Genomic DNA, 24296 nt, shown 5'->3' with positions numbered 1-24296 from the left:
AGGACCAGGCCAGCCTGCTGCCGCTGCTTCCTCTGGCTGACTGGCGGCTGGCCCAGGCCGGTCTTCTGCCACCATTGCCTCCTGTCCCCCTTGCTATCCCCCAGGCATCTGCTCTCGTGAGAGTTGCAACGCAAGGGATTAGCCTTGGGTACATTTAGGATGGATATATATATATATATATAAAAGAGATTAGGTTTGAATGGCTCCAGTATATCAGCTTAGTGTGCACATTTTAGGCATTAATTAAAGTCCATTTCTCACAGTACAAGAGGGGAGGTTTGGCCATTGATTTAAATGTATCCCGTTCAAGAAAATCAGGATTAAAAGCTTTACCACTGCATAATCTCCCTTTTCTTCCAACATGCATTTCTGAGCATTGGTTCATACCTGTAAATATTGTGCCAGCATAAAAACCACATCAAAGAAAAGGCTTGAACATTAGTCTTTTCTCTGACATGACTTTCAAACATGAGTGCTTTCCAACAAATGGCTCCCAGTGAGAAATATGAAAAGGCATAATTCCTGCTTGAAAAATGTATGACTGCAATTGAGCAGATATTAGAGTAATAGATATTTAAACAAAGGCCAGTTAAAAATCAATAGTTGAGGAGATCATAAAACTTAGGCTAAGAACAACTAAAGAGGTCCCATATGGACCATGGAAAGAGTATCCTCATGAGGACACCTGGAAATACAGGTGAAACTCGGAAAATTAGAATATTGTACAAAAGTCCATTAATTTCAGTAATGCAAATTAAAAGGTGAAACTGAGACAGACGCATTACATGCAAAGCGAGATAAGTCAAGCCTTAATTTGTTATAATTGTGATGATCATGGCATACAGCTCATGAAAACCCCAAATCCACAATCCCAGAAAATTAGAATATTACATGGAACCAAGAAGACAAGGATTGTAGAATAGAACAATATTGGACCTCTGAAAAGTATACAGTGTACTGTGCTTGATTGGCCAGCAAACTCGCCTGACCTGACCCCATAGAGAATCTATGGGGCATTGCCAAGAGAAGGATGAGAGACATGAGACCAAACAATGCAGAAGAGCTGAAGGCCGCTAATGAAGCATCCTGGTCTTCCATAACACCGCATCAGTGCCACAGGCTGATAGCATCCATGCCATGCCGCATTGAAGCAGTAATTGCTGCAAAAGGGGCCCAAACCAAGTACTGAATACATATGCATGCTTATACTTTTCAGAGGTTTTCTGAGCTGTATGCCATGATCATCACAATTATAACAAATTAAGGCTTGACTTATCTCGCTTTGCATGTAATGCGTCTGTCTCATATATCAGTTTCACCTTTTAATTTGCATTACTGAAATTAATGGACTTTCGCACGATATTCTAATTTTCCGAGTTTCACCTGTAAAAGTAGAGGCAGCAAAACTTAATACCAGCATCTGAGATAAAAAGTCAACCTCAACAGATATAATGCCAGGAGATTTCAAAACCAATAGAAAGAATGAAGGAGGCACATTTCCTGGGTAGGGAGCTCCACACCCTGGGCACTGCCACAGAGAAGGCCATCTCCTGCGTATGAAGGTCATACTTCAGCTAGTGGTGGAATGTGCAGGACATGCGGATACTACAGGTATGTGCTTTTGTGATTACTCTATTTAATAATTACTTTGATTACATGTTTTTATCTGATTATTTGGTTTGCTTGTTTTTAACTCTTTTGTTAGCCATATTGAACACTGGCATAAAGAAGGGATAATGTTTTCTATAAATAAATAAAAATCGTTCCCACATGATACCATTTCAGATTTCAGAAATCACGGGATTAACTGATCTCTCTCTCTCTCTCTCTCTCTCTCTCTCTCTCTCTCTCTCTCTCTCTCTCTCTCTCTCACACACACACACACACACACACACACACACACACACACACACACACACATTTTTAGGGAGCTGGTCATGTGCGTAAACGTGTAAAGATCCAATCAGAAAGTAATAAACAACTATTGTCATTAATACTTAGAAAATTAATTAACAGGGTCCTTGCACAGATCTTCACCAGACAGAGGCATGTCTGGTCCCTCATACCAATTGAATTAACTGTCCTGGCTTACAGTTTGAATTGTAGTAAGCTCTGAAATAAAGACTTGTTCTTAAGTAAGACGTCTCTGGCTGAGGTTATTAAGGAAATCTATGCATAAAACTTTGAACCTAACTTCTGTGCGAGTTACCCCAATAGCAATAATCAAACTCTTTCAGTAGTGAACCAGCCAGAAGAACTGCATAACCTATTAGAGTAAAACACTCAGCCCAAGTCTATTTAGCAATTTAATTTGTTAGTGAGTAGGGATGTGCACAAAACCGGTTTGCCCGGTTCGGTTTGAATTCGAACCAGGTTTGAAACAGAAGGGGGTGGTTCGGTTTTGGTTTTGTTCGAACCTCCCCCTGGTTCGGTTTGAACTGGTTCGGACATCCAAAAATTGGTAAGATGGTAGCTGGCACCCAGGGGTACCTGCCACCCAAACCCCAAAGCAATCGGACACTCGTACGATTTTTTATGAATTTTTGAAAAATATTTTAATTTTTTTCTTATCAGGTATAATGGGACTCGAACCAGCCCATTATTCCATGCAAACAACCACGCAAACAACCATGCAAACCCCGAAGCAATTGGACACCCCTATGTTTTTTTTAATGATTTTAAGAGCAGAGTGGTGGGTGGTAGTGCCCAAGGGGGGCCAGGTAGCTATCAGAATTATTTGAAAGGAATTGGGCAAAGGGCTGATTTTTAAGTGATTTTTGAATTTTTTCTTTCTTTAAGGTTAGCAATGAGAGTGGATTCATGGTATGTCATTGAAAATCTTATATGCTACCAAAGAATCTACACTTCAGAAACAACAAAAACCAGTACCCCATGGGCTAGCAACCCATGGAGGTCGTTGGCACCCTCGCTCTGGGCCACCCCAGCACCCCCCAAGTGCAGTTATGGGGCTGCTGAAACCTCCATTCTTCCCTATGGAGAAAAACCTTAAACCCACTTGCGGGGTGCTGGGGTGGTCCAGAGTGAGTGGTGGTCTAGTGCAAAGAAGGTGCCAACCACCCCCATGGGTTGGTAACCCATGGGGTACTGGGTTTTGTTGTTTCTGAGGTGTTCTGAGTGTAGATTCTTTGATAGCACATAAGATTTTCAATGACAAACCATGAATCCACTCTCATCTGCTAACCTTAAAGACACATAAACTTCAAAAATCACTTAAAAATCAGCCCTTTGCCCAATTGCTTTCAAATAATTCTGATAGCTTCCTGGCCCCCCTTGGGAAATACCATCCACCACACTCTGCTCTAAGCCACCCCTTTGCCCCCAACGTGAAGCTATACATTTGCTGACACCTCCATGCTTCTTTATGGAGAAAAACCTTAAAGACGCATACACTTCAAAAATCACTTAAAAATCAGCCCTTTGCCCAATTCCTTTCAAATAATTCTGATAGCTTTCTTGCCCACCCTGGGAACTACCACCCACCACACTCCACTCTAGGTCACCCCTTTCTCCCCGACATGAAGCTATACATTTGCTGCAATCCTCATTATTCTCTATGAGGAATTCAAAAATACTTTAAAAATTCACCAATAATCAGAGGAGTGTCCAATTGCCTTTGGGTTTTGTGGGTGGTAGGCACCCCTGGGTTTCTACCACCCACCCCACTTTTGTGCCCCTAGGTGCTCCACAATAGGGGAAATGGGCTGGTTCTGGTCCCATTATACTCTATGAGAAAAATAATTGAAAATATTTCAAATATTCATAAAAGATCGTAGGAGTGTCTGATTGCTTTGGGGTTTGGGTGGTTGTTGGCACCCATGGGTGCTCCACAATAAGGAATAATGGGCTGGTTCAAGAAAAAAATAAAAATATTTTTCAAAAATTCATAAAAAATCGTACGAGTGTCCGATTGCTTTGGGGTTTGGGTGGCAGGTACCCCTGGATGCCAGCTACCATCCTACCAATTTTTGGATGTCCAAACCAGTTCAATCCAGTTCGAATCAAACCACCCCCTGGTTCGGTTCAAATTTGAACCTGCAGCTTGAACCTGATGGCTGGTTCGGTTCGAATTCAAGCCTTCAAACCACCCTGGTTCGGAATTGAACTGGTTCAAATTCGAACCGGTTCACACATCCCTATTAGTGAGGAGTAATACTGCTTAACTGCTGTGCCCAAACATGTATCATGTTCCAAACAGCCTAAAAACAAATAGAAGACATGAGTGGAAAGTGCTTTAAAGTTGGGATGATTGCATTTGCTCTAGCCATGTTTGTGGGTTTCTCTTGCTAATGAGGGCATGAGGCCCATTTATTTTATTTTATTTTGCATATTCTATACTGCCCCAAACCTACGTCTGAGCAGTTTACAATAAAACTATACAAATAAAACAAAATAAAAACAGTACAATAATTTAAAATTTACAACAATGATAAAAAAAAACTATTAAAACGTTATCTAATTAAAAGCTTGTGTGTCTTAAGTGTGTCTTAAGTGTGCCTTTAAAAAGGTTGCCAGAGATGGGCAGGCTCTTATTTCAGCAGGGAGTGCATTCCAAAGCCTTGGGGCAGGAATGGAGAAGGCCCATCCCTGAGCAACTACCAGACGAGATGGTGGCAACTGCCGACGAACCTCTTGAGATGATCTCAGTTGGAAGTGGAGTTCATGGCAAAGAAGACATTCTTGTAAATATCCAGGGCCTAATGCTCTTGCTCCACCAAAGGTCTTATTTTTAAAACAGCATTCCAACTGTGATAGGTTGGGGAGGGGGAGATGGGTTGGAGAGGATGAAAAACCAATTCAACAGGAAATACTTTTTTCTTCACAGGAGTTATCATGCAGGGGCTGAAAACATACATGTTATAGCAGTCCTTTGTTCATGCCACTGTCTTGGGATGGCACTGTCTTGGGCCCTTAAGGAATTGACCTGTTTCCTATGTAGCCATTATGCAGAATCCAGCACAAAGAAAGAATAGCTAGTTACTGGTCCTACTTTTTAAAACCTAAAACTTCTCACTTGGTAACAAGGTTATATCCACCATCCCTGCCTCCAGGTTGCTGGACTAGTTAGACTAGATAAAACATAAGAACAGCCCTACTGTATCAGGCCCAAGGCCCATCCAGTCTAGCATCCTGTTTCACACAGTGTCCCACCAGATGTTGCTGGGAGGCCTACAGGCAGGAACTGAGGGCATACCCTCTCTCCTGCTGTTACTCCCCTGCAACTGGTACTCAGAGGCATCCTGCCTCTGAGGCTAGAGGTGGCCTATAGCCCTACAACTAGTAGCCTTTGATAGACCTCTCCTCCATGAAGTTATCCAAACCCCTCTTAAAGCCATCCAGGTTGTTGGCTGTCACCACATCTTGTGGCAGAGAATTCCACAAGTTGATTATGCATTGTGTGAAAAAGTATTTCCATTTGTTGGTTCTAAATTTCCTGGCAATCAATTTCATGGGATGACCCTAGGTTCTAGTGTTAAGTGAGAGGGAGAAATTTCTCTCTCTATCCATTTTCTCCACACCATGCATGATTTTATAGACCTCTATCATGTCTCCTGCAGTTGTCTTTTTTCTAAACTAAATAGCTAAACTGTTGTATCCTTGTCTCATAAGGAAGGAGCTCTTGGCCCCTGATCACCTTGGCTGCCCTCTTCTACACCTTTTCCAGTTCTACAGGTGAAACTCGGAAAATTAGAATATCGTGCAAAAGACAGACGCATTACATGCAAAGCGAGATAAGTCAAGCCTTAATTTGTTATAATTGTGATGATCATGGTGTACAGCTCATGAAAACCCCAAATCCACAATCCCAGAAAATTAGAATATTACATGGAACCAAGAAGACAAGGATTGTAGAATAGAACAATATCGGACCTCTGAAAAGTATAAGCATGCATATGTATTCAGTACTTGGTTTGGGCCCCTTTTGCAGCAATTACTGCCTCAATGCGGCGTGGCATGGATGCTATCAGCCTGTGGCACTGATGCGGTGTTATGGAAGACCAGGATGCTTCATTAGCGGCCTTCAGCTCTTCTGCATTGTTTGGTCTCATGTCTCTCATCCTTCTCTTGGCAATGCCCCATAGATTCTCTATGGGGTCAGGTCAGGCGAGTTTGCTGGCCAATCAAGCACAGTACACTGTATACTTTTCAGAGGTCCAATATTGTTCTATTCTACAATCCTTGTCTTCTTGGTTCCATGTAATATTCTAATTTTCTGGGATTGTGGATTTGGGGTTTTCATGAGCTGTACACCATGATCATCACAATTATAACAATTTAAGGCTTGACTTATCTTGCTTTGCATGTAATGCGTCTGTCTCATATATCAGTTTCACCTTTTAATTTGCATTACTGAAATCAATGAACTTTTGCACGATATTCTAATTTTCCGAGTTTCACCTGTATATTGTCCTTCTTTAGATGTGGTGACCAGAACTGTATGCAGTACTCAAGGTGTGGCCACACCCTAGTTTTGTATAAGGGCATTATAATATTAGCCGTTTTATTTTCAATCCCCTTTCCAAAGAACTCTAGCATGGGATTGGCTTTTTTCACATTTGCCACACATTGAGTCAACACTTTCAACAAGCTGTTCACCATTACCCCAAGATCCCTCTCCTGGTCAGTCACCGACAGCTCAGATCCCATAAACGTATACTTGAAGTTGGGGTTTTTCGTCCCAATGTGCATCACTTGCCAACATTGAAACACATTTTCCATTTTGTCACCAACTCACCCAGTTGGGAGAGATCCTTTTGGAGCTCCTCACAATCTGTTTTGAATTTCACTACCCTAAATAGTTTGTTGTCATCTGCAAAGTTTGTTGTCACTGCTTATCCCAACTTCTAGATGATTTATGAATAAGCTAACAAGCACCATCCTGAGTACAAATCCCTGGGGAAACCCCACTGCTTATTTCCGTCCATTGAGAAAACTCTCAATTTATACCTATCCTCTGTTTCCTGTCCTCCAATCAGTCAACAATCCACACATGTACTTGTCCCCTTATCCCATGACTGCTAGATTTTTTCAAGAGTCTTTCATGAGGAACTTTGTCGAAAGCTTTTTGGAAGTCCAGGTACCAACTGGATCACCTTTATCCACACACTCGTTGATATTCTCAAAGAACTCCAAAAGGTTCATGAGGGAATATTTACCTTTGCAGAAGCCATGCTGGTTCTCCCCCAGCAGGGCCTGTTCTTCTATGTGCTTAACAATTTTATCCTTGAGAATGCTTTCCATCAATTTTCCTGAAACAGACATTAAACTAATCGGCCTGTAATTTCCCAGATTCCCCCTGGATCCCTTTTTGAAAATTGGTGTTACATTTACTACTTTTCAGTCCTCTGGTACAGAGCCTGATTGTAGGGATAAGTTATATAATTTTGCAAAGAGTTGACAATTTCACATCTTTAAGGACTCTTGGATGGATGCCATCCGGGCTTGTTGATTTGCTAGTTTTTAATTTTTTCAGACAGTCTAGAATGTCTCTTGACACTTCTATCAGATTCAGTTCTTTAGCCTCTGTCCCCAAAAAGCCTGGTTCAGAATCAAGTATATGCTCAGTGTCCTCTGCCCTGAAGATAGATGCAAAAAAAATCTCATTTAGCTTCTCTGCATCCTCCATATCCTCCTTAATAATCCCTTTCACTCCCTCATTGTCTAACGGTCCAGTGGTCTCCTTGGTAGGTTTCCTGCTTCTGATATATTTAAAGAAGTTTTTGTTATTCCCCTTGATGCTTTTAGCTAAATGTTACTCAAACTCTTTTTTCACCTCCCTCATTGTCACCTTGCATTTCTTCTGACAGAGTTTGTGTTCCTTTCTTTTCTCTCCACTTGGGCAGGCCTTCCAATTTCAGAAGGAAGTCTTCTTTTCCGTTATGGCTACCTTGACTTTACCTGTTAGCCATCCTCCTGGACTTAGTGATACCTTTCCTCCTTTTTTGGTATACATTCTAACTGGGCTTCTAGTATTGTGATTTTGAGTAAACTCCATGCATTCTGGAGCGAAGTGAATCTCCTGATTTTCCCTTTCATTTTTCTTTTCACCATACTCCTCATTTTGGAGAAGTTTCTTCTTCTGAAATTCAAAATGTCTGTGTTAGACTTCCTTGGTGATTCTCTCCCCACATGTATGCTGAATTTGATCGCACTATGGTCACTGTTCCCTAAAAGGTCCATGACACTGACATTACACACCAGGTCCTGGACTCGGCATTAAGTCCAAGGTTGCCTTCTCTCTGGTCGGTTCCATGACCAACTGTTCTAGGGCACAGTCATTCAGAATATCTAGAAATCCAACCTCCTTGTCATTACCTGACTACGAATTTACCAGGTTCATGTGTGGGTAATTGAAGCCATCCATTATTATTGCCCTGCCTCTCCTTGATGCCTCCCTGCTTTCCTCCTGCAACTCCCAGTCACTGTCAGAGTTTTGATCTGGAGGGCGATAGCACATTCCCAGTAGCACATTTCCTTTCAGGCCTTGTCACCCACAGGGTTCCTGTGTAGGATTCCAGTCCTCCTAGGTTTTCTAGCTTGTTAAATTTTATCTCTTCTTTAACATACAGTGCTACTCCACTTCCAAGTCGCCCCTCCCTGTCCTTTCTATAGAGTTTATATCCAGGGATAACAGTAATGCATAAATGATAACATGCACCAGAGCTCGATAACTACACTTCCTTTCTGCCTGGCAACTGCACTTATTAACATTTAAATATATAATTTAAATTATAAAGCACTTCAGGGGGTAGGGGCACTAGTCAGGGAAAGGGTGTCACAGGCCACCCTCTGTGTTGCAGACAGGAGTTGATAAAATAAAATTCAGCATTATATGTGCCCACTAAGACAGGGTTGTTGTTTCTCAAAATGGAATTTTGCCGTTTTCGAATTGAGGTCAATAAATCATCCCTAGAAATCATGACCCCCTCCATGTTAGTCTAGCAGTTTGCTGCATGTGCCATGTTTGTCAAATAAGGTTGTGTCTTCTTTTAAAACCAAGCGTTCACATATGTGCAGAGTTTCCACTTTCCTTGTACTGAACACACTTCTATTAAGTGTGGCGCATATGGGATCCTCCATTTTAAAAAGCAGGCAAATTTAAATAAAGCAAAAAACTTTTGGTTTGCAGAGGGTGTGGGTGTGGCAGCTCCAATTTGGTTGCCTCCAATACTTTTGATAAAGTGTTTCATGCTGGAGGCCTATGGAGGGAGTGTGAGGAGAAATTTCTATACTGACAGGTTTAACTGTTTTAAAATTTAGCACAAAACATTATTTCTATACGGATAGGTTTGTGTGTGTGTGTATACATACACACACACACACACACACACACACACACACACACACACACAGAGGGTTTTTAATTAATTTAATAAGACAATACATAAACGTAAATAGTAAAACTGATACATAATTACATCCATTAACCATCCTTCCAGATATGTAAATAATTAGATGGAGGAGAATGGCTAAAATTATCTTGATTTGTGAACAGAATAAAATCTGACCATATCATGAAAAAATCGTTAGAATTAGCTTGATCAGCTTGAAGACGAATAATATGGGTCAATTTTTCAGATATAGCAATATGCCACATAGACTGATACCAAGATGTCAAAGACATGGTTTTTTGCTTCCAGTATTGTGCAATGGATAATCTAGCCGCAGTTAACATGAAAACTATAAGATCCTTAGACAATAATGCCAAATTAGCTCCCGAAAATACATTTAACGGAGCCAACTCTGGTCTCATATATAACCTCTGTTGTGTAATTTTACCCATTTCTAAAAAATACCTCTGTCCAAAAGCAGAAAATACTGGGACAAGACCACCATAAATGGAAGTATGTTCCCCTATTTCCACAGCTGTTCCAGCATAGCGGGGACAAACTCTTATTAATGTGGGATAATCTGCAAGGGGTCAAATACCACCTGTGAAAAATCTTAACAAAATTCTCTTTAATTCGGGAAGAGGTAGAAAACATCAGCTTCCATTTCAGTATGAGTCGCTAATAGTTTGTAGTAGGTCCAGGCCAACTTAAGGCCAATTAATGGATCAGATGTTTGAAATATTAGAATCTCATATAATCTAGAAATAAATCCCTTAGAATCTTCTGAAGCTTTTAATATTAATTCCTCAAACATAGTCAAATTCCTTTTGGCCTGCTTTACTATATCAGGGTGTAAAATAAAGGACTGAAACTGAAGACATTTTAACCAAGAGTAATGCTTATTCATAAACTTCTCCCGAATTGGTTATTATTATTTATTATTTTTACATTTATATCCCGCTCTTCCTCCAAGGAGCCCAGAGTGGTGTATTACATCCTCACAACAACCCTGTGAAGTAGGTTAGGCTGAGAGAGAAGTGACTGGCCCAGAGTCACCCAGCAAGTATCATGGCTGAAAGGGGATCTGAACTCGGGTCTCACCGGTCCTAGTTCAGCACTCTAACCACTACACCACGCTGGCTCTCAGTTCTAAATTCTAAATCAATTGCCTTATCCAGATAATAAAAATCTTTTAATCTGTTGGCAACACCTCCAAAAACACCAAGTAATCAAGAGAATGAATCTAAAGCTGGAAAAATGCTAGATTTAGCTTAAACTCCCTAAAAAGGTTTAAAAAAAAAAAAAAAAAGATAAATTAGGATTTATTATACCAAAGATTTAGTATTTAGAATTTATACCAAAAAACATGTTATTTCACTTAATTCCATTAGAGTGTGCTGCTTGCCTAGGCAACAGAAAATGCAGACTTCATGAATGTCATCCCATTTAATTTTTTTATCACTTTCCTTGCAGCTGTCATAAGGAGTCCTGATTTACTGCATGATGCACCGTACATCTGTATCAAGAGGTTTTCCCTTAAAACCTGCTATTACACAGGGAAGAGACTAAGCTTTCTCAGACTTCTTGGATAGGGCTTTTATACATTGCGAATGATTATCCTCAGGAGGTTGTGTAGGAGACCTTCTGCTCAAATCCTGCTATAAAATCCTGCAAACAATGAAACTAAAACATAAAATAGTCTTGCCTTTCAGACTATTATAACATTTTATGTGTTGTTTATTTTTCCACAGATTGAAGGCAACCAACAGGAAGAAGTAAGGGCTTGTTCTCACAATACTCCAAATCAGTCCCTTAAATTTGTGTCGCATGGGGTGGGGTGGGGGAGCATGAGTGTGAAAAAGCCCCCCCGCACGCCTATAACAAACCACATGAAGGAATTCATCTGAACTGACCCTCAATGAACAATTTTAGTAATTATAGATTTTAGATGTAATATTCAAACTGCATATTACATTATGCACATTAAATTATGGTTTGGATGAACTCCGTCCATGTGATTAGATGCGTATGAGGTGGGTGGGCCCATGATAAGGGGGAAAATGTATTATGGATGTGTTAATAGTTTTTTAGGAAGGCAGAAAAGTGTCTTTAAACAAACATGTTTTCTCCTCTCTTTCAAAAATGTGTGTTGGGTGAAAAGCAGGTTAGGGGAGGAAACAAAAGACAAAGGCAAATGTGCACAAACATCAGGGATGGGTTGTTTTGGCTAAGCCCACTCTCCTCACAGACCTGGAACAAGATCTTCTCACCAATCGTGAGAAGAGCTTCAGTGAGTAGAGGTTATGGTGAGTACTCTACTCCTGGTGAGTAGAGCTTGTAGTGAGTACCAGTAGCTACTAGGGATGTGCATGAATTGATTTTTTTTTGTTTTGATTTGTACCTGAATTGAAACACCTCAATTTGTTTTGTTTTGTTTTTGTTTTGATTCTGAACACGCCCCCAATCACCCCATATTCGATTTGGACCCGAATTTTCTGAATCTGAATCATTTTGGATTTTAAAAAAGGGTCCTGGGGCCAAAAGAGTGGGGTGGGTGGTAGTGCCCAATGGATAGAAACTATGACCCAAATTTCAAAGAAATTGGGCAAAGGGGTGATTTTTATTTTTATTTTTTGAATTTTATGCATCTTTAAGCTTTTCCCCATGGGGAATAATGGGGATTTCAGCAGCCTTCATTATAACTCCCCGGGGTGTGTGTGTGGTGGCACCAGGGTGGACCAGAGTGGGTTGTGGTGGGTGGTAGTGCCCAATGGGTTGTTGTTTTTGAGGTGTTCTGAGAGGAGATTCTCTGGTAGCAACTGAGAGTGGATTCATCAATGTTTTGTATACACATCGCCCAAAACAGGCAGATTTGAGTACAGATCGTTGTGTACCTGAAATGTTTCGCACATTTCTGTTGATCTCTCTGTTTGAGATCAACAATGCTGCAAGCCAGTTGCAGGGGAGCAACAGCAGGAAAGAGGGTATGCCCTCACCTCCTGCTTGTGGGCTCCCCAGAGGCATCTTATTGGCCACTGTGTGAAACAGGATGTTGGACTAGATAGGCTTTGGGCCTGATCCAGCAGGGCTGTCCTTATGTTCTCTGCTGGTGGCAGAGCTGCAGCTTCCAGGAGGGCCCAGAGTGCTGACTCAGCAGTTTCTGCTGGGCCTTGCATCATTTCCAGGGCTGGCAGTATAAAATAGCATGGTGACCTAGACAGTGGGGTTGCCTATTTGGTGGCCCCTTCAGGAACCACGAGGGCAAGAGCTCTACTCTGCTTGCTGGTGGTACATTTTTAGCTGCTTAACTATGTGCCTGCATGAGGATGTGAACCTGGGGAGAGCTGGGGGTTCTTCAGTTAGACGATGATGAATATTTATATACTGCTTTTCTACAAAAGTTCCCAAAGCAGTTTGCATAGAGAAATAAAAATAAATAAAATGGCTCCCTTTCCCAGAGGCGTAACGATAGGGGGGTGGGGGGGCACGTGCCCCCGGCGCCATCTTTGCGGGTCACGTGGGGGCACCGCCATGACCCCCGCCGATCCCAATTTTTTTTTAATTTTTTTTTTAAAATAAAAATTTCTCCGGCTCAGCAGCAGCAGTCAAGGGAGCGCCGGCGCCCCCTCCCCCACGAGCGGTCCCTTCCGCACGGTGCCCCCCCCATTGCTACTGGCCTGGCTTGGCGGCGGGCGCCGCGGGCGCCTAGTTTAATGCTCACTGTCGAAACTCGACAGAACTTATCGGCAGGCCAGAAAGAGGCCCTCTAATGGCTTTCCAGCCAGGGTGAGGGTTTCTAGTCACGATGCACGCACACGTGTCTCGGCCGGCGTGCCGAGTCGCGCTGCGCATGCGTGCGTCCGTCCTCCCAGCTCGGCTCGCCTTCTGCACGTGGCACGGAGGAGAGCGTTGCTGGGGCTGGCGTAGGCAGGCGGCACGGACGACAAGAAAGGATTCGGAGCGTGGTGGAGAGGCCGCCGGTAGACAAGGTGTGTGTGTCCCGAATACCAAGTGTCAGGGGAGGGTGGTTGGGGGGGGGCTGTTTTGTTTTTACAGTAAACCCAGGCAGTTTCCAAAATGTGGCTGGCTTTGCAGAACGCGCTCGCTTGCTCGCTCGCACCCCCCGCCGCCCCGCCGCCTTCTGCTCTTTCCTCCACCTGCTCAGAAATGCACGCAGATCGTCCTCCTCGCCAATAAGTTTAACGATATGCTGAACGGGTGGGGGGGGGAAAGAGCATTTGCATACTAGGGACTGGTTAGATGGTTTCCACGGCGCAAAAAGAAAATCACAACCCTCGAATGCCACCCACACCTTCCGTGTAGCAAAAAGAGGGCACTCTGTGTGTGTGTGTGTTCTCTTCTCTGTCGTGTCGTGTCTTAGGTGAATAAGAGGATGTTGCTATAAAAGGAGCTCTGCGTGGCTCTAGGATTTGTTTAGGTTTCCATTGTCAGCATCCTTTTCAGCTTAAAATCAATAGGACTTGCTTATGAGTGTTTACAATTGATACGCTAGAAATCTTACAAAAATATGAGGTCTAATCATTCTCCCAGTTTCCTACTCCTGCAAATCTCTCAGTAGCCTATCACTGAAAGCAAAGACTGACTATCAGTGTATCAACTACACCACAAGTATTGCTCTGCTCAGGTAAGCTTCTCTCCACAGAGGCAAAAGGACTGCTGGTAGAGGCTTCTAGGAAGCCTCCAAGTGGATACAGGGAAAACGTCTTTACCCCTCATCTCTTCCCATGCCTGGGAAGTGTGCTTGAACACCACCCATTTAATTTTGCTAATAATTTGCATTTGTATGAAGAAAATCTTAAAAAAAACCTATCCGTATTTCATAACACTAATCATTTCTTTACCAATCACCAGCACAGTACTGTGGCATGAATTACTCCATTTTGTATGCTAAAGCCATTTTGTGTTGCAGCCTTTCTCTCTCTCTAAATTACCCTCACAGCATGCAAGGGACATATTTAGTAACAAAACCACAAAGAGTGGAAAATAACAAGTTAGAGACGGCCAAGGCCAAGAGCTTGTATGCATGTGTACCCTATAGAAAGAGGAACTTGAGTAACCAAACTGAACTAGCTGGCTTGCTTTGAGGAAACATCTGTAATCTGCTTGAAAACAAGTGATCTACGCATGTACGGAAAGGTATTACCAAATATGTATAACCAAATGCAACTTGTGTGTAATTTCCTTTGATGCTTATTATTGGCAGAATGTTGATGCCAAAGGGAGGAGAGAAATCTTTATAAACTCTTGCTAGTCTGTTAGAGGGCGCGTCCCTGGATCTTTGCCGTGAGGCACTGGGGCCGTCCTCAGCGCTGAGAAATAAACTTGCTTCCTTCACTATCCGTGTAGTGGTCACTTGATCAGGTAACAGTACTGTTTTTAAAATATTTTTGGAAGGAATTCTGCATATTAAAATTCAGTGACGGAACCTCAATATTTTTCAGAGCTCCCACCAGCTTACCTTTAAAACAGAAGAAAATTGTTTCAACTCATTTTTTAAAAAAGGAATATTATTAATTATATTAAAAAAAAATAGTACAGCATCTGCTGAAGTGACCAGTTATTTTAAAACTGAAGCATCTTATGAACCCAACACAAACATGCAGACCTTGGTTTCTTACCAGCAAAAATACTGACCAACAAAGTGAATGAACTGAAACTATCAGTAACTTTGGCTACTGATCTTGCAAACTATTTTTAAAACCAAGTTACAACTTCTACCAGATTACAAACTGATGAGATTTTTAGAGTAAAAAAGAGAAAGTATGCATTTATTTATTTGACCAAGTAGAATTACAGCTCACAAACAACCATGAAATGCGTGCATCTTCTTCAGGGCTGCTCAGCTTCGGTCCTCCTGCAAATGTTGGCTTACAACTCCCACAATCCTTGGCTATTGGCCACTGTGGCTGGGGATTATGGGAGTTGAAGTTCAAAAACAGCTGGGGGGCCTAGGTTGAGCAGGCCTGCTCGAGATCCAAACAGAACTAAGTATCCCATTACAATGGAAAACTATTTCATGCTAGAATCATCAGTTCCTCTACACTTCCACTAGTTATTTATCACATTTTTGGTTATTTATCGCATTTTGAAATTTTTGGTAATTTTTGTAATTTTTTAAATTTTTAAAATAAAAGTTTTCTGAAACATGTGTGTCAGTCAGATGTATGTTGGGGGGGTGGCGGCGGGGGGCACGGCGGGGGGGCAATTTCAGTGCTTGCCCTGGGCGCCGTTTTCCCTAGTTATGCCTCTGCCCTTTCCCCCAAGGGCTCACGATTTAAAAAGAAACATAAGATAGACATCAGGAGGAGCACTAAAGGAAAGCTGTGCTGGGGCTGGCTAGGACCACAGTCACTCATGCTCTGGTAACCTCTTGCTTAGAGTACTGCAATGCATAGTTTAGTTTAGTTTAGTTTAGTTTATTGCTATCAACAATCAAAGATCAGCAAATGCAATTTAAAACTTTACAGAAAAGTACGGATAAAAAGAATACATAAAATAACAATGGTAATAATCAGAAGGAGAACTAATCCCATTTACATATAAAAATAGTTGTTCAATATCTTAACCGAACCAAGAATCTGAAACCAAACCAAGACAGGACAGGAAATTAGTTGCTGTTGAGTCCTAATAGCAATAGAGCAAAACTCAGTCACCTTATACATAATCGAGGGAATTTTGTCTGCAAGCAAGAAAGCAACATAAAATTCTTCTGAATGACCAGGTAAAGATAATACAATTGGAGTTAATAAAGTCTGCCGTATGTCCTTATAGAATAAGCAACATAATATAACATGATGTACATTTTCAACATCCCCTAAACTGCAAGGACAAAGTCTGTCACTCCTTGGGACCTTCAAAAATCTCCCAGAAAGCACAGCAGAGGTCAGTACATCATGTCTCGCCCTGAAAAAGGCCCCTTGATGACGGGAGTAAATTGCAATGCATTGTATGTGAGGCTATCTTGCCTCATATATTCCAGCTAGGACCTTAAGATCTTCTTCAAAGGCTCTGCTCTGAGTAGGGATGTACACGGAACCGTGGCGGGGCAGTTCAAAGGTGGCGGGGGTGCCACTTTAAGGGTGCGGGAGGGCAGGGGCGTAATGATAGGGGAGGCAGGGGGGGCATGTGCCCCAGGCGCCACTTGGCGGGTCAAGTGGGGGGGCGCCAAAAAGTGCCATGACCCCCCCGCCCCGATCCCCTCCTTCCCTCCCCAACAAAAATTTTCAGGGCAGCAGCGCGGCTCCCCCCTCCCCGCCCCCCCAAAACCCCCAGTGCACTAGCGGGCCCACTGCTCACATCACCACCGGCGTCTCTCCTGAGTCCGGCTCCGGGCGGCACCTGTGCCCAGCCACCCCACCCCCCACTCACGCAGGCGCAGCGGGTTATGGCTGCAGCGGGCGGGGCACCTATTCACTGGCACGCCCCATGCAGAGGGCGGACAAAGCCCGCTGGGCAAGCGGCACTTCCGCTTCCTTCTTCCCCCGCTCGCGGCGCTGCTCCTCCTCTCCTTCCAACTTGAACCTTCCCACTGCGCCGCTGCAGGCTGCTCTGAGTGCCTCCGCCAGTCTGCACTCTGCCCGCCTGACTCAGTCCCTTGTAGCTGCTCACCATGTCTAATTGGCGTGCTGGCTGCCTGTTCTTTGAGTGCTGCTGTGCTGCCGCCGCCGAAGTGCCGTTCGTCCCGGCTGCATTACACACTGACTGACTCTCCAGTAAGTAGTAAACTCCTCGAATCATAATGTCTCAGTCAGTGTGTCGCGCCAGGTGCCCTACCCTGCTGCTTTGCCTTGCAGCTCACTTCTGTCCCAGTCCTGGATAGCATTTTCCTCCTTCCGCTTCCCCAAAGGCTCAAATGTATTATAACCGGCAAAGATCATATATGAAAGAGGGCGGGGGGGCCTTTGGGAGAGCAAGCGTGGGACAGAGAGAGACCTGCTGCCGGGGCAGGGCAGAAGGCGTGCGCAACATCAGCTTGCTTTTTAAACTGTAGCCTGAGCTTTCCTCCCTTTCTCCAGAGTAGCTGGTTTGCTAGTCAGAAATACCCCCAGTGCTTGCGGGGAACACACCTGGACTTGGTTTATAAAAGGTTGTTCTTTGCTAAAGACAAGCAGCTGCTCCCTACTGCTTTCCAAACTCAGCGAGCAAATCCCTTCACCGCTCCCTCCTTTTAAAAACGTTGTCCGTATTAAATCCTTGCAAGCCCTCATAGTTCCTAAAGTGGGGGTTCCCAGTAAATTAGCTTAGCTATAGATTAAATGCTTATACTTATTTGCATTTTAAAAATCACTCCAAAAACGGACCCCTTCACCCCCAATATCTAATCCCCGTTCTCTTTCCCAGTTTCCCTTGCTGCAGATCTGATGTCTTTTGGGGCAGGGGCATTTCAGAGTTGCCTTTCAGCTAAATAAAATAGGTGCTTTGCTTTATTCTTGGTTCTGTTTTTTGGTTGGCTTTATTTCTGAAAGAAGGGTGATTGGAGGAGTCTGGGAGCTTGTAAACAGCTTCCAAGGAAGGATAGAGTTGCTGGCAAAACAAGATGTGTGTGTGAACGCCAAGTGGATGTCTTCCTCGATTTTGCTCTCCCTGTTGATGTCTGTGTGATTGTCTGTGCATGCAAGGGCGGGCGGGAGAGAAGCAGCGGCAACAGCCACCTCTGAGAGAGCTCAGCTGGACGCAGAGAAACCCTGAGCTTCTGCTGCAGCCTGGTGAGTCCCAGCAGACAGTAGCTGGGGCGCAGGGGAGGGAAGGCGAGGCGAGGGAGCTGCAACTGGCAGAAAGGAGGGGGGGGGGGAGGAGGGAGCATTTCTGGCTCCTCGTGGGGGAGGGGGAGTGAGCTAGTCATGAAGTTTTCCTCAGCACTTGCAATGCAAATTCAGTGCTGAGTTGAGCTTGTGTGGCTCTTAAACAAAAGCACCGGAACTTTGCAACAGGGGGAAAAAGGGGTGGAGAATGAGCGGGTTTATGCTTTCCTGTAACGCTTCTAGCTTGCAACTCTAGTATCCCCTAGGCAGAGAGTACAGGCAAACTTGACTCTCTCTCGGCAGTTTACCCCTTTTGGAGTAGTTTGTGACTAACCCAGAGAGTAAACAATGAAAAGTGGCAGAAAATAATTTCTTACGCATGTGTAGTCAGGTCTTCTAAGTACACGCAAACAAGAGACATTATCAAAACTATTGATGAGAAGAGCATTTGCTTCAAGTCCTTTATCTGAACCTCCATAGTTTCTAAACCTGAAATTGGTTTGAATTAGCTTTGTGTGAGAAGTTATACCCAGTGAACAAGCTCAGGTTGCTTTGCTAGAGTTCAGGATTGGTTGTTGGACGTAAAGATGCTCTAGAAATATAGAATGTGGCTGGTTGCTTTGGGGATTGTTAGTGTCTTTGAAATTGCGTTAAGAAGAGCCTCTGAAATAAGGAGTGGTGGGAAAACACAGGGAGGTTGTGTTTATATAGATTATATCATTATTGCATGTGTATGTCTGAGGTAGAGATCATGTATGAATATGAGCATGTACATATAAGAAATACTAAGCCATCCTTTTTTAAAATATAAGACTATCTGTAACAACGATTTCTTTTACCATACCTGAAATCAATAGGGCTGCCACCTGTTTCCTAAGAGAGATTCTGTGTCTTCATGACAGGTAAAAAATTCAATAGATGCAGATTTCTTGGAACTATACTTTCATGCTAGAAAAAGCTGTACTTATTGAATTTCTGCCTCTCATGTGTTCAAGCTATAAGAAACTCAGCAAAACACACACACACACACACACACACACACACACACACTCAAACCACCCCCAGTACCCCAAGATAGTGTCATTTCCTACATGCTAATTGGCCCTTTAGCATCTTCCTTGTGAATTCTGTGCAAAGTGTACAGAGTACTGCAGCACTATTCTCTACTCCATCCCATGGGCTGAGGCCATATAATACAACCCCTTTGCTGAAGCTAAACAGATCCAGTTGTAGTCAGTGCCTGGATGGGTAATCACTTGGGAACCCCATGCAGTGTTCCCAGATGTTGTTGACTACAGGTCTCATAATCCCTATGCAAAAGCCATCACAGCTGGGGAATATGGGAGTTGTAGTCAACAACATCTGGGAATCCGTGTTAGAGGGAACACTGACCACATATATAGTTGGAATTCCATGATGGAAGAAAGGCGGGTTATAAATGTAATGCGTAAATAAATGCTTCTCCATAATATGCTTATGAGATGGGCCACTATAGTGCTATAGTATTTGGAGATATTACCGCTGAAAACATTCTTCTTCCTACAGTTATAGAATTAGGTAATCCTGTTAATGTGCACATTTTGCAAATAGGGGAATGAGGCTGAGAGAGTTATCTGAAAGATGGGTGTCAGATGTTTGGATGGGGGGGCGCAATTTCAGTGCTTGCCCTGGGCGCTATTTTCCCTAGATACGCCACTGCGGGAGGGTGCACTTACCCCTCCCACCGCTTTCTCCCTACTGGCACTCATTGCCATTAAAAGCCTTCGCGGCGACAGCATAATTACCTGCCATCCCTTCCCCCTCCTCAGCCAGGAGTGCCAGGTGCGTGTGCACACGTCGCATGTGCATGTGCACCTGTCTGACATGCACACACGCGCATGTGACAGGCACACACGCACCTCGTACTTCCAGCCACTTCTGGCCGAGGAGGGGAAGGGGGGGGCAGGGAGATACGCTGCTACCCCGAAGGCTTTTAATGGCAACAAGTGATGATCCTGCAATCTTGTTGGGAGCACGGACCACATTCCCACACAATCCATGCTGCTGCATGCAGTGTGGATCTCCGGAAACCAGGATGATGTGTCCCAGCCTCCATGTGTCCCACAATGAATGCAGTGCATTGGAGAATACCTCTATGAGACGAGTGCTCTAGGTGCCCATCTCTGTGTGCACTCTGTGTGTGCTCTGAAGCAGCCTGGGCACACACATGATCCTTAACTTCGGCTAAAGCCTGGGCTTAAAAATGAGGTTAGGCAGGCAGCTCCAGGATCCACATGGCTCCCAGTGCTGCACATGAGCAGCCTAACCCAGGATGTCCGGCTGCTGTGTCCGGAGTTAGGCTGCTCGTGAGAACAGCCTTTTATGTTAATGCTTCCATGATTCTCTGAGAAAATGGTATAGTACCCCTTTTCATTTATGTTTTCATTGTGTCTTGACAGAAAAAGCAGGGAAATGCTCGGACTAGAATACTGTGACTAAATGTGCCATCATGTCATATCAGGTACCCAGGAAAACAGTAGGCATTTGGAGAGACACCATACTTGTCATTGGCCAATTTGCTTTTCAATTTCTTTGCTGCCCAACAGTTGATGAGAAACTGTTTTGACAGGCTGACAGAAGCTTAGCCGTTAATAAAGTCAAGCACAATAGTAAATGAGCAAATGTCAAGGAGAATTAGAGAGAATGGTATCCGTTAAGGAGGAGAGGCAAGGGAGACACAGGATCTGTTTCTGTCCAATATATTATGAAAATTGTTATGTGTGATGGGTCTGGTGAAGACACAACTCTTGAACAAAGTCACCATTATATCACCAGCAACAAAAGAGAACTTTTCTTGCTGACTTTTGCATATATATATAAATAAGTGAAGTGTAAATGTGGGTTGCCAAATATAAAGTCTAGGGACAGGTCCTCCTGATCCCTAATCCAGTTTGGAACACCTCAACCTCACTCATTATTGCACGGTATTTATTGCCAGAAAGTTAATGTCCTTAATAGGGCAAATTCACTAAGGGTCAGTCCTTAGTATAGTATGTTCTGTACGTGGTCAGAAATGCTTCATTGATGCTTCTGCATATTTCAAACTGGTGTTTAGTTTTAATGTTTATGCACTCAGCTTGCTATTTTGATGCTGATCTTTTTAGAAGCGATAAATATACGAATACGACAAATATTTATATACCGCTTTTCAACAAAAGTTCCAAAAGCAGTTTACATAGATATAAATATCCTTGCAGTTCCTATTTTAACCCTGTCTTCCTCTGGGAATATAGAGTGTTGTGTGAATTCTTGGGTTGATCAATAAGTTGGCTTTATGGAGGACTGATATGCTTAAAATTGGGATAACTTTCAATAACTTGATATCATTTTCAGTCATTATCCTTGATAGTATAATTGGTTACCATTCTGCTTCTGGGCTAGATTCAAGGTGCTGGTCTTGACCTTTAAAACTTGGGGATGGGTTACCTGCTGGACCACCCATATGAATCTCCACTCAGCATATCAGGCCCCACCTCTAACAGAGATCTGCTTGGTGGGGACTAGAGACAGGACCTTTTTGGTTGCAGCCTCTCAGCTTTGGAACACCCTCCCCAAAGAGCTTCACCATGTTCCCTCCCTCAGTGGTTTTTAAAGAACAATTAAAAACACATCATCCCCCTAAACTTGCAAATAGGCATGTTTCGTTACTGCTTTATGCTGTTGATATTGTCCTATTATCTCAAACCAAGATAGTGTTAAGCCATGCATTAACTTCCCTGAGTGTCTATACTGTGAAGGAGGCCTTGGAGGTAAACTATACCAAGACTGGTTTTTGCAAAATGCCCCCCAACCCATACAATGGTACATAAATGGACATAATATTGAGCAGGTCAAGGTTTTCAAGTATTTAGGGCTTGTATTTCATTCCAGCAGATTCTGGAAAGCTCGCCTTTGCTTTGTTTCTCACAGTGCCCAACAGACAGCAAATGTGATTAAATCTTTTTACTTCTCGAGAGGTGCTCTTTTTGTCCCAGCAGCTGTCAAATTATTGAAGGCCAAAATATACCCTCAAATTCTTTATGGCACACAAATTGGGCCTTTTGATAATGTTTCAGTATTAGAAGCAGTTCAAACTAAATTCTTAAGGGCCATCCTTCAAGCCCCCAGAGGCTCTTCATAGAGAGGTTGGGGTTACCACCTTGAAAATGAAAATCTTGTTTTGTATAATCAAATTCTGGCCACATTTGGTTTTCTTCCCTGTCAGTTTATCACCTTTAGTGTTAATTGACAGCTTTACATCTAAATGAGAAATAGCTCTGAAAATGAAATTGCATCAACTGGGCACGTCCCAAGAAAACCTCATGGGGAGGGGTTTAGATCAGGCGATATGTTTTGTTAGGCAACAACTATTGGACATAGATCTGCAGGAGGAGTATGCTTGACTACCAAGGGGAATCTATCTAGGCTCTCAAAACTTCAGCCACAAACCATCTGATTATTTAGATCATATGTTTTTTGCTAAGTTTAGGACAGCATTGACCCTTGCCCATTTGAATGCACTTCCCTCTGCACTGCTAGATGGGAAATATAAATGAGTTCCATATGCATTGCGTTGTTACCCTTGTGGCTCAGGGGATATAGAGTCAGTTGTTCATGTTATTCTGTATTGTCAATTTTATAGGGATGCTTGTATTAAGTTTATTGCTCCTCTGTTAAAGAATCATCCTGGCCATACGGATCAATTTTATTTGAATTTTTGCTGTCAAATTTTAAATCTGTTATTTCTATCAATGTGGCCAAGTTTTGTTTTGTTGCATCCAAACTTCATAGAGCTTGTATTAGCAATTTGAATATTTTGTAAATTATAAATGTATTATTTCAAAAGTTAAGCTGGGCTAAGGAACGTAATAAAATTACTTACTTACTATTAAAAACACATATTTTTAATCTTTTGTCTGCTGCTTATATCTGGTAGGTTTATTAGTTTTTTAGTTCTATGTTTTTCACTTTTTATTAATAATATTTAATTTGAATTTTTTTTTTAAAAAAACCAATGTGGTTTTAGCAATGTCTTGCTAAACTTATTTAATTTTATTAATCTTTTACTTAACATTGTATCTATTGTATTAAGGTTGTGAGCCACCCCAAGCAGTAGTGTATTGGAGGGGTGGGGTATTATTATTTATAATAATAATAATAATAATAATAATAATAATAATAATAATAAATATAAAAACAGAAGGAATAGAACTGCCCAATGGAAGCAAGATCAAGAACCTGGAAGAGAAAGAACATTACAAATACTTGGGCATTCTCCAGGCTGATAACATTGCACACACTGAAGTTAAAAGAAAAATTGGAAGTAAGTACATCAGGAGAGTTAGAAAAATCCTCAAGTCCAAACTCAGTGCGGGAACACCATACAAGCCATAAACACCTGGGCTATACCTGTGATCAGATACACTGCAGGGATAATAGACTGGACCCAGGCAGAGCTAGAGACTCTGGATCGTAAGACCAGGAAAATCATGACCATCAATCATGCTCTGCACCCCCGCAGTGATGTCGATACGCTATACCTCCCTCGCAGCTCAGGTGGAAGAGGAATGCTGCAAGTCCATCAAGCAGTAGAGGAGGAGAAAAGAGGCCTTGAAGAATATATCAAGGACAGTGAAGAAGATGCACTTCAAATGGTCAATAATGAGAAACTATTCAACACCAATCAAACAAAGCAGGCCTACAAAAAAAGAACAAGTCAAGAACCGAGCAGAAAAATGGAAAAAGAAGCCACTGCCTGGTCAATATTTGCACAATATAAGTGGAAAATCAGACATGACCAAGACCTGGCAATGGCATAAGAATGGCAACTTGAAGAAAGAAACAGAGGGTTTAATACTGGCTGCACAAGAACAGGCACTAAGAACAAATGCAATAAGAGCAAAAGTCGAAAAATCCACCACAAACAGCAAGTGCCGCCTTTGTAAAGAAGCAGATGAAACCGTGGACCACCTAATCAGCTGTTGTAAAAAGATCGCACAGATTGACTACAAACAAAGGCATGACAAAGTAGCAGGGATGATACACTGGAACATCTGCAAAAAATACAAGCTACCTGTAGCCAAAAATTGGTGGGACTATAAAATTGAAAAAGTTGTAGAAAATGAAGATGTAAAAATATTATGGGACTTCCGACTACAAACAGACA

General features: G+C 42.6%; 1 protein-coding gene across 1 annotated transcript in view; it reads left to right on the top strand.

The window, feature by feature from the left end:
- Positions 1-17967: 17967 nt before the first annotated feature.
- The window catches only part of LOC128330273 (zinc finger MYND domain-containing protein 12-like), a 113776-nt gene continuing 107447 nt past the window's right edge, over positions 17968-24296 (top strand). Inside the window, exon 1 of the mRNA XM_053262863.1 lies at positions 17968-18076. Coding sequence (XP_053118838.1) covers positions 17983-18076 — 94 coding nt within the window. The 5' untranslated portion in view covers positions 17968-17982. The remainder of the gene's footprint in view (positions 18077-24296) is intronic.

The sequence above is a fragment of the Hemicordylus capensis genome, chromosome 6 (genome assembly GCF_027244095.1).
Source record: "Hemicordylus capensis ecotype Gifberg chromosome 6, rHemCap1.1.pri, whole genome shotgun sequence".
Taxonomy (NCBI): Eukaryota; Metazoa; Chordata; class Lepidosauria; order Squamata; family Cordylidae; genus Hemicordylus; species Hemicordylus capensis.
This window is presented reverse-complemented; position numbering and strand designations above follow the sequence as displayed.